This window comes from Cydia strobilella, chromosome 2 (genome assembly GCF_947568885.1).
Source record: "Cydia strobilella chromosome 2, ilCydStro3.1, whole genome shotgun sequence".
Taxonomy (NCBI): domain Eukaryota; kingdom Metazoa; phylum Arthropoda; class Insecta; order Lepidoptera; family Tortricidae; genus Cydia; species Cydia strobilella.
The window spans coordinates 11,210,506-11,222,311 of record NC_086042.1 but is presented as its reverse complement, the minus strand read 5'-3'; the positions used below and the strand labels follow the sequence as shown (position 1 = coordinate 11,222,311).

Below are 11,806 nucleotides of genomic sequence, written 5' to 3'. Positions count from 1 at the left end.
AAGAGCCATTCGCACTGAAACTGGTCTATAACGCCTTGGTTAGAAGTAAGTTGGAGGCCTCGTCGGTCGTGTGGCACCCACATGAGTTCAAAAAGCCTTTTTAAGATCCTTGTTCAAGAAATTTACGGGTATTACCCGTTTCTGTACCCAACCAAATTCTTGTTAGGGACCCTCGGTTACAACTCGTTAGAGGTCAGGCGAAACTTTTCTTTATTGCCTACGGCTTTACGGGTCCTGCGTAGCGAGTCAGACTGCCCAGAGCTGGTGTGCGGCCTGGTACGACTGTTTGTCCCTGACCTTCCCAGGATGGCTCTCAGGCCCCGCCGACGCGACTTATTGGCAGTGTCGGCGGCTCGCACTGTGTCGCGTAAGAACTCGCCACTTCTTCGTGCTCTCACACTATTGAATGCACTCCTGACATCAGCTACTGACTGCGATATGTTTGCGTGGCGATGGACGGCTGTGTGCAGTGAATGTCTGAGGTTTTGTGAGAGGATGGATGATAGGTGCTCAACTGTAATAATTTAGTGTTGTAAATATATCATAGTACTAGTTGTAATTTAAATGTAATTAACTCTCATGGCGCATTAGTTTTACTCTGTAATGTCATGTAAATGTGTTTTCAATAAATAAATAAATAACTTATGTGTCAGCTATAGAGGTTATTGTATGTCGTCTTAGTATTATATATATTAATAACGGGTCACTCATGTATTTTAAGTCGAAAAACGCTCGACATGTTTCACTCCGTACCGAGGAGTGTCATCAGGAGCTTGCGTTGACGTTGACAGATTGGCGCGGACTGCGGGCCTGATGACTCAGGCCTGGCGGCAGGGGGGGCGAGAAACTACGCTCGTTTACGGCATTATCGTTTAGGGCTGCGGCCCGCAGTCTGCGCCGATTCGTCACCGTCAACGCAAGCTCCTGATATTATATTATATATTAGAGGAACTATACGAAGGAACAAATCTTAACGGCGACATATTGAAGGAAAAAGAAAATGTCCCGGATGACCTCAAAGGCCCGAGCATACTCTGGAGAGAATTCGAGAATGCACTGGAAGCATTAGCAGATAAGAAAGCGCCAGGAAAGGATAATGTGCCAGCGGAGCTCCTAAAATGTTGCGGCCCGGAAGCTAAAAAATAGCTGTACAAGCTAATATCAACCGTTTACGACACAGGGCATGTACCAGAAGACTTCTCGACTAGTAAAACAATTGCCAATTCTAAAAAAGGTAACGCAGTGGAATGTGGAAACTACCGAACGATTAGTCTGCTGTCACATGCTTCAAAAGTTCTCTTAAAAATCATACAGAACAGGCTCTACCCAAAAGTAGAAGAAAATATTAGCGACGATCAGTTTGGGTTCAGGAAGAACATAGGAACACGTGAAGCTATTTTGGCTTTACGCAATATTATTGAAAGACGCCTTGACCTTAACAAAAACACATACATCTGCTTCGTAGATCTAGAGAAGGCATTCGACAACGTCGAATGGAACCAACTCTTTGACCTCCTGAAACGCAAACACATAGATTGGATGGACAGGAGAGCAATTGTAGAACTTTACAAGAACCAACTGACAGAAGTGACAATAGAGGATGTAACTAAAACTGCAAATATAAAGAAGGGAGTAAGGCAAGGATGTAGTCTATCATCACCATTGCTGTTCAACCTATATATAGAGGAAGCTATGCAAGACATCAAAGAGTGCACTAAAGGAATAAGTTTCAATGGAACAGCTATACACTGGATCAGATTCGCCGATGACATTGCTCTTATGGCAGACACAGAAGAGACGCTCCAAGTAAATATACAAAAAATGGACGAAATTTTCCGAAAATACAACCTTAGAATAAACGTCAAGAAAACAAAGGTTCTGGTGACAAACAAAACCAAATCTCCCAGAGTAAACATCGCTCTCAACTCGGAAAGACTACAACAAGTTAACACATTCACTTACTTAGGAAGCATCATCGAGGAAAAAGGCAGAAGCGAGAAAGAAATAAGAACTAGAATAGCAATGGCAAAGAAAGCCTTTACTTCAAATAGACATATTTACAACAGCAAAATCCACATAAACATAAGGAAAAACATAATTAAAACCTACATTTGGAGCACCGCCCTCTACGGATGCGAAAGTTGGAACATCACAACACAAGACCGCCGTCATCTGGAAGCATTCGAAATGTGGTGTTGGCGCAGGATGCTCAAAATCGGCTGGACAGAAAAGCGCACCAACCATGAAGTTCTAGAGAAGGCAAAAGAGAAAAGACAAATAATGCACGCCATTGAAAAACGTAGAGCTAAATGTATGGTCACATACTCCGACACGAAGGGCTAAACAAAATTATACTGGAGGGTAGAATTGAGAAAGGAAGAGAAAGAGGAAGACCTAGAATATCATACATGACACGGATAGAAGAATGGTGCTGTAGCCATTCATACCAGAAGGTGAAAACGAAAGCCCAGAATAGGCTGGAATGGAAAATGCTGCAGCGACAGAGGGCCGGGCCCTCTTAATATTGATAGATAGATAGATATTATATTAATAACGGGTCCCTCACGTTTTTTAAGTCGAAAAACGCTCGACATGTTTCATTCCGTACCGAGGAGTGTCATCAGGAGCTTGCGTTGACGGTGACGGACCGGCGCGGACTGCGGGCCGCAGCCCTAAATGATAATGCCGTAAACGAGGGTAGCTTCTCGCCCCTCCTATATAATATGTCTGTGTCTCACGGAAGTTTTGTTACTAAAGTCGCCTTAGTAGCCTACGGTCCAGCTCGGCATTAATTGCAATTGGTAAATAAGTTGCAAATTATTCCACAAATATATGTAGGTATAAATTTTATGTACGCATAGGCTTATTTCTGATCACGTGGCTAGATTAGATTAGATCAGCTTAATATGATCCCAGGAACAATCGCGCCAAGCGGCGCCGCGTTAGACAAGTGCTTACTCACGTGACGGAAGTATCAGAGTAGTATCACTAATCATTTCATATTATAAAAATTCCGTATGCTATTTTCATTCATTTCACGGCACTTTTTGACTCCACATATTTCTCAATTTTTAGCGTACCCAAAGGGTAAAAACGGGATCCTAATATTACTAAGACTCCACTCTCCGTTTGTCCGTCTGTCTGTCACCAGGCTGTATCTCATGAACCGTGATAGCTAGACAGTTGAAATTTTCACAGATGATATATTTCTGTTGCCGCTATAACAACAATTACTAAAAAGTACGGAACCCTCGGTGGGCGAGTCCGACTCGTACTTTTGGTTTTTGTAACACGGCATATTATATGTGGGGTGGGCCACATTTTTCAAACTAACTTTATAAGGCAAGTGTATACATTTAATTACATTTTTCTTTTCGCGTCGCATCAATATCAAATTGAGCTGCGGTCGACAGAGTGTCATTATCCTGCCCGCATTTATTAATTCCCATTTGGGGGTACCCAGCCGCTCGGCCGGCTTGATTTCATTGAAAAATTACCCAAACAGCCACTAAAGATTTGAATCAGTCAAACGTAAAACCGTAGCGACGAGATATTACCACAACAATATTTCCATTTAATGCTCATATCGGCCTCTTTGTGCTCGATAAATACTTATTACCATAAACACGCTTCTGTCGAAGCAGTGCGATTATTTAATGCGTCCCTTTTTTCAAGCTTTAAGGGCATATATTTTATAACCTTTTAGTTCGAATTCGTACAAAGCGATAAAAAAACTTTATCAAATAAATAAATCCAAAAACGTACAACACTTACCTAATATTAGAACAATACCGGATAGAAATTATGATGCAGTAATAGTACATTATTGTCGAGGCCCGGAAGTAGCTACTTGCTGGCTGAGGATTCGTTTTAAACGGACGACCTTGGGAGTCCGTTTAATTGAATCCGAAGCCAGCAAGTAGCCTTCCAGCCGAGTCATATATAGTACTTTTCTCAAAAATGGCGCAATAAATACAAATATAATAGAAATATTTTACAGAAGCAACGTTCTTATGTATATATTTTCACAGAAAAAAGTAATAAGATTTGCTTTGCCGCCGTTTTATTTTTTTAATTAACAATAGAAGTGTATTTTTCTGCTGAAAATACGCCAACCTATTTGAGACACCTAAATAGTCGCGGTACCAACATTATAATAATAAGTACTGATCATCTGTTTGGCTGTTTAATGGACCTATGCCTGCATTTGATATGGCTGCTTCAACTTTTAAAAAGTTTGGAACCCGACAAATAATGGAATTTGTATGCAACATTGCAGTATATTTATCAGTACGGTTTTTACTCACTATTATTTTTAGTCGCTTTTGGCGACATGTTTCGGATTCTTTGGGAATCCATCCTCAGGCACGAGTGTCCGCGGCGGTTGTACGTCGTGCACTGCCCGCGCCGCCCGCCTCGTCGCTCGTTGTTGCATTTTGAAATATGTCTCACGATAGTTTAAGTGCGATCAACATTGCAGTCCCGAAATCGAGACTGCAATGCTTTTAACTTTTTAATTTTTTGACTGACCATAAACAACGTACTTCGCAACCTACTTTTTAACCGGCAACGTCGACTTTGCCGTCCATTTTTGAGAAAAGAAATCTTAAACTAAGGGAAACTTAGGGAAGTTTAAGATCTCTTTCCTAACGGTATCTCTACTTTTAAATAGATATATATTGTTTGTCCAGAAAATGAAAATGTTATGTATTTTTGTGACAATTTTGGCTGTTACAATCACAGTGTGGCGATTTGCACTAAATAAAAAATTGGACAATGTAGCCCATTTATTGTTCATTCTGGAAAATGTCACTATAAAGTAGGCAATCATAAATTTTTTCGTAAAAGTAAATAATTTATAGCTCGTGACGATTTCCATACAAATGGAACTATGCCCAAAGTCAAAGATAAAAAATGTTTACAAAAACACTGAATTTGGCATTTTAAAAGCATAAATATAATAAAAAAAAATTAAAAAAAAAAAACAAGTATTTCAGACAATAATTGAGTCCATGTTTCTTAAATTAATATTAATATTTTAATGATTTTTCCATGCGTTTTTGCCCTTTCTTGGTACAAATTTATTGTTTTTATTTTTCTTCCATACAAACTTCCACCCCCCCCACCCCCTCCCCCATTTCACCCCCTTAGGGGTTGATTTTCTAAAAAAATATTTTATTACAAACAAACCTGTTGCACTTAATTCACAATATCCGGTATCCGGTATCCGGCAAAACAACTATCCATTGCATCGCTAATTTTAATATCTAACAAAGCTCTTAGACCTTACTCTGCTTATTTCCGGACATCATACAATCTAAACCGCTGAAGATATAAAGCTGAAATTTTCAACATCAATTAACTGCAACAGGTTCAAGTTTATAATTAAATTAAATTTTATAAAATCAACCCCTAAGAGGGTGAAATGGGGGGTGAAAGTTTGTATAGAAGAAAAATAAAAACAACGATATGACTCATATGACTAATATTGATCTTGATACCTGTCACCTAGTGACAGAATCTATTCGCTATTTAGTTAGCCTAGTGGAGTTTCAATTATGGCATTCATGGCTGATATAATTGTAATCCCAGTTTATTATTATTGGGTAGGATTAACTAAAGTAAGGAATGTACTTATATAATAGTTATTTGTTTTCTAAGGGGGCAAAGTTGTTGTTGAACCTGTCCTGCTAATATTGACAAGCGAGAGATCCCAATAAAAAATTGGAATCTTGAGCGTTGCGAGGGTTTCAAGGCACGAGGGTTAAACAAATTTTGCCACCGAGTGACACACAAAAATTTTCACCACACCAACACAAGGAAAATACTAACTGTAAAATATCAAACAAAATCAAAGTAAATCGGTGTAAAATTAATGTTATTAAATATTTATCATTCAAAATCATAATTTAAAAGTTTCTTGAATTTTTCTTATCAGTTTTTGAACAATGAAGAGAGCCTTTACCAGCTGGTGTGGTGAAAATACTTAAATGTGGGTCATTCTACTTTTACTGCAGGTTTTTATGATTTCAAACAATCTTGAAATTTTAATATTCGTAATTAACTTACACTACCTACTAAAAATAATATGCACAGAATAGGCCTCAATATTTGACCCTTGGCTTTTATATTTTTAGTATTTATAGCCTGGAGTAGGCAAATATACTACTTTGTTACCGTCCCTGTTCTTTCACTCTTAATGACAACTTTGTTACTTTAAAGAAAATATATAAAATAGATAAAATATTTTTTACTTTTGTTACAAGTTAGTGCAGCATTTAAATGTGCTTTATATTGATATACAATTTAACATATTACATAATTTACAAATCTAAAAAATCAAATATATTGTTCTGGGGACAAAATACCTGCAGTAAAAAGTAGAATGACCTATGTAATGTATTCTTCTTTTTCATAGACAGGTCACCAATTTTAATACTGTTAAGGAGTAAATTTGCGTTGCAAGGTTGCAGTTGCATAACATTCTATCAGTTAGTACCAGACTACTTTCAAGGTGACCCTATTTATTTTTATTATTTTCCAATCGTAAAAGTAGAAGTAGAATAAATATAACAAATTAAATAAGGAGTTATCGTTATCTGCTCTTAAATATTTACTCCTGCATACATCCACGACATCAATTGATGTTAATAGGTAATTACATTTTGATATAATCGCATTAAATTCATCACATGATCGAATGCGATCTCTCTAATTAATCCTTTGATTAGCTCTGTGTAATCCAATGCGGATTCCACAAACGCGAATTGCTCTGAACTTACTGCATTTACGAATAGGGTAAAGCTTCCAGTGAATCCTAAACCAATAAATGAACGGTGTGTTCATTAACTGGTGCCGTCTAGATTTTTTTTTTTCTAAATTTGAATGTAATCGTAATGGTAAGCTCGTTTTTTGTGATTCTGCATAGAAAACGATTCTGATTCATCCAGCCAGTATGGGAACAAACTAAATTTCTATAGTCCATTTACTAGATTTTTCATGCCTATCTATGAACAATACAGTAGACTATAAAAATGTGGCTTGTTCATTTATTACATTTCTATTACCAATCCTATGTATGAACAATGTAACGACGAACAATGCAATGACAAGTTTATTATTTTAACCACTGTTTGCTGAGCATTACCCTTTCTATCAGAATTTGCACGTTTTGTTTCTTCTTTTAAATATTGATTTTATTGTTCTAATTAAATATTATTATATATCATTCACTGGGTTTTGCGGTGTTCATTCACTAGTTTTGTTATGTTCATTTACTAGGTATTTGGGTCTTTTTGGTAAAATCTTCTGTAACTCAAAAACTAGGAAAGGAATTAAAAAATCGCAGTCTTGTTTATTGAATGAGGATTGATTAGATTGCAATGAATTATTCTAGTTAAATATTAATGAATGCTGAGAAATGATTTTTCAACATTGGAAAATTTTATACTCATTAGTTATAAGCAATAATCAAATAGTTCGAGGTTCATATTAAAAGCTGTGGCGCTTAAATAAACGGTGAGCAAGACGGTGAATTATCAATAAGCGTAGGAAGGAGGGGAGAAAGGACCGGGAGAAAGTATATTGGCAAGGATGTGTACGTCGTAATTGAACACGTAATACCTAATATTTAAAAATCTAAGCAAAAACTGACATACGAAACATACCAATATAATAACAACTTGAAACACTATTATACCGCGACGGTGTCATACCATCATACAGCTCACCTGATAGTAAGCGGTTTGCCACTTCTGGGGTGTGAATGGCGGTGTACGTATAGCAGCAGGGCACACTATACCGTTTCAAAGTCTACGTCTCAGCTACATTCACACAAAAAACTTGAAATACTTAACAAGAAAACTTGAATAACGGGTGAACTGTAAGTAAAACTTTAAATCCCGTGTATGAAAAGCTTTTAACGCTTAGACAAGAAAAAAATGAAAAGAATGTTAATGAAATTAAAAAGAAAAGGCTTTAATATTTTTAGTTTAACTTGTATCAGACGTGCCCTACGTCAGAGCTGATGCGCGTCGGAATCTGGAGCAGCGACTTGCCTAGAAATGGAAGGCTGTAAGTGAACTTAGTCTATGATGGTTGTAATGCCCTTTGTTTCATACAAGTGCACTGTGCAGATGTAAGCTTCTTGACTTCTCATCGTTGTTAAAGTGCAACAATTTTCTCGGCTCACAACACGTGTGGTCGGATTTATTCCTTTGGAAAATAGTTACTTACTTATTATATATTGTACTTGTTTGTACTAATGTAATTAATTGGGGTCAAAGCAGATCAAAGCACACCTCCGCAGAGTAAAATAAAATATTTTGGCTAAAGAAATTGTGACAGGCTGAATAGATTTCTACCTATTTACGACCAATTCTGATGGTCTACATTAATAATGTTATTTGTATTAGTTTACTTAGAAGCAGGAAAAGCGAATTAAACCCCTCAAAGAACGGAAATGGCCGCGCACAGGATATTATGCTTTCCTTGGGATGCGCAATTAGCGCCGAGACATATATTTAGTTAGTTTGAGGCACGCTCGTTACAAACTGGTCGTCAGTATTTCCCATTTGCCGGAACTAAGAATTATGTATGAATTATGTGTTTGTGTGTGTGTTTTGTGAATCCAAGATTTCAAAGGAGGAGGTTCTCAATTCGGTTGTATGTTTTTTTTAAATGTTTGTTACTCCATAACTGTCATTTCTGGACCGATTTTGAATTTTTTTTTTTGTGAATTAATTATCGCTTTAAGTGATTTATAATCTTAGAAAAATAAATATATTTTAACTGAACTGATGTGTACTAAATACATTATTAATGCTATTAAGTATATTGACTACCGTAGGTAGCTCGTAGCTTAAATTGATTCATTGTTTTATTTAGATTTTTTCTTCGGAAAAGTATAGGTATCTATGTATATATGTTAGTTGTAAGGAATAGATAGAGCGCTTCTGAGCGATAATGACGCCTGTAATCATTGTTTAGTTTTAATGTTTTCGAAATGTTTCAATTTTTATTTTTTTGATTTTGCATGAACTGTAAAAAAATTGAAATGTTTAACAAAGGTAGTTATTTTCTAATTCTTATTCAATCATATTTTTATACTACTTAATAAAATATTAAGAGAATACTCTTGATATTTTATTAAGTAGTGTTGGATTATTGTAATTATTTGTTACTGTAGTTTGTCAAAGGTTAGGCCAAGGCCTTAGGCACCTAGTCACAGATATACCTAGATTATATGAGCGATGGTATTTGTCAAATTAGGTCAAATTTTACATTTGTTGTTCAACAAGAAATATACATTTGATTACAGTGAAAAGTCAACTCATAAACCCACCCATTCCTCTACCAGTGCTACGCCTTTCCCAGTAACCTTTTTTACGAAGACAGTTTAATCACCTCACAGGTCGGTGCGCAACAGGGTGATCCATTGGGACCCCTCGTATTTTGTCTGGCAACCCAAAATCTTATTGCGGCATTGGAGTCACCTCTGAATGTCTGGTACTTGGACGATGGGACCATAGGAGGTGATTCCAATGTCGTACTCAATGACGTCGCCAAGCTTTTGCCAGCACTACAAGCTATTGGTTTAGAGGTGAGTTCCTCAAAGTGTGAGTTGTATGGCTGCAGTCCCCTGGCGATAAGCTCCTTGTCCAGATTCGAGTCTTTGCTGCCGGGCGTTAGGGTCCTTAATAAGTCATCTTTTAGTCTGCTTGGTGCGCCTATTTTCCCTGAGGGCGTGAGTTCGATGCTTCAGGCAAAGACATCCGCCTTGGAGTCTTCCTACGAACGCTTGAAGCATCTATCAGCGCATGTATCACTCACGCTACTGCGTAATTGTTTCTCGATGCCACGCATAACTTACGCTCTGCGGACGGCGCCCACTTGGATGTTTAAGCAAGACACAGAAGACTATGATACCGTTCTCAAACAGGGTCTGGAAAGTCTATTAAACATTCAACTGGTCGAAGAGCAGTGGCGCCAGGCGACACTCCCCGTCCGGTATGGGGGTCTGGGGATCCGTCGTATGCATGACATTGGAATTGTGTCATTCCTTGCTTCCTCTCATGCTTCGGCGGGTCTTGTCGCGAAAATTCTTTCCGTGGACGGTGGCAACGTCTGCCTTCCTTTCAGGCAGGAGGCTCTTGACGAGTGGTTGACTCGGTCGTCTGGAGGGGCGCAACCGGACAACCCCGCTTTGCAGAGACTTTGGGATGACACCTTGTGTGAGCGATCATATGCACAATTACTAGCTCAGGCGGCTAGGGTGGAGGACGCGGCCCGGCTTAAAGCGGTAAGGCAACCCGAGTCGGGGGCCTGGTTACAGGCACTGCCTTCGCCACATTTGGGGACCCTACTAGACAACGATACCCTGAGAGTAGGTGTCGCCCTAAGGCTGGGTTCCAAGGTGTGTGAGCCCCATCGCTGTATATGTGGAGTGTTGGTTGAAGCGAATGGGCACCACGGCCTGAGCTGCTCCCGGTCTGCGGGGCGGTTCCCGAGACACCATGCGATCAATGAGTTAATACGTCGTAACATGGTCTCGGCGAACGTGCCTTGCATTCTGGAGCCTCAAGGCTTAAGTCGTACAGACGGCAAGCGCCCAGACGGCTTGACGCTGGTTCCGTGGGCCAGAGGCCGCTGCCTGCTGTGGGACGCTACGTGCGTGAGTACATTTGCACCTACTCACCTAGCTCCCGCCAGTAGGCTAGCAGGCGCGGCCGCTGAAAATGCCGCGAGGCTAAAGCACTCCAAATACGCCAATCTGGAACCGGCGTACGACTTTGTCCCGGTCGCGGTGGAGACGGCTGGGCCGTGGTGCTTGGAAGCGAAGAAGTTGGTAAGGGACTTGGGGCGGCGTTTGCGTGATAGAGGTTGCGACCCCCGTTCAGGCTCCTACTTGGTCCAACAAATATCGCTTGCTATCCAGCGGGGCAATGCCGCAAGTATTTTTGGCACTTTTGGACAGGGTGGGGGTCGGAATGGGGTTTATGTTTAGTAAAGATAATGTGTATTTTCTAGTTAGTTTTAGTGTTTTTCTTTAGTTTTATTATGTAGTGTTAAGTTACTTTTAAATACCAAAATGTATGTAATAAAGTGAATAAAATGTTTTATGTAATAAAAGTTTCAGAGCAACTCATAAACTGTTATCAAATATATATAACATATAGAGATATACTCACCTGCGACGATGGTCAACAAGGCAAAGGTGGAAACCAGCGGCAGGCCCCCGGTTTCCATGGCGACGGATCTCGCTCGAGCGGAGCACCCCGCAATCATATCAATAATCCTCACAGAACATTTCATATAAAAACCTACTTCAACTATTCTTCACATCTCCTTATTATTGTCAGAACAATCTTTGTCATTAAGATTAATAATAATATATTATATTATCTCTAACGTATCTCAAATATAAAATTGATATATTGTTAACACTTTATATTATTTATCACTTGCTGTCATTTGTCCTGCTCTTCTTTATGAATTCTGAAACAAAGAAATTTTAATATGTTATAATATAAACATATTATTTGTAGGTAAAAAACTATTGATATAAAGAACATGTCAATAGGTTACAGTGTGTAACTAAAATATGATAAAAAAAATTAAACCATAGGTTTAAAACTTAAATAATTTATTAATTAAATAGCTCCTTTGTGGCCGTAGAACGTCGAGAAGCCATTTTTTATGTTTCGATTTAAAAAGTGAAGCACTTTGTGCCGTTATAATTTCCCGCGGTAGATGATTGTACACCTTACGGCCCATGACGTGGGTGAGTTTTATGCACTTGGAGCTT

The 11,806-nt window shown here is 38.7% G+C and overlaps 1 protein-coding gene across 1 annotated transcript in view; it reads right to left on the bottom strand.

Annotated features, from left to right (window-relative positions):
- Positions 1–11,474, bottom strand: part of LOC134751770 (lachesin-like) — a 76,878-nt gene extending 65,404 nt beyond the window's left edge. The window contains exon 1 of the mRNA XM_063687234.1: positions 11,190–11,474. Coding sequence (XP_063543304.1) covers positions 11,190–11,313 — 124 coding nt within the window. The 5' untranslated portion in view covers positions 11,314–11,474. The remainder of the gene's footprint in view (positions 1–11,189) is intronic.
- Between the last annotated feature and the right edge of the window lie 332 nt (positions 11,475–11,806).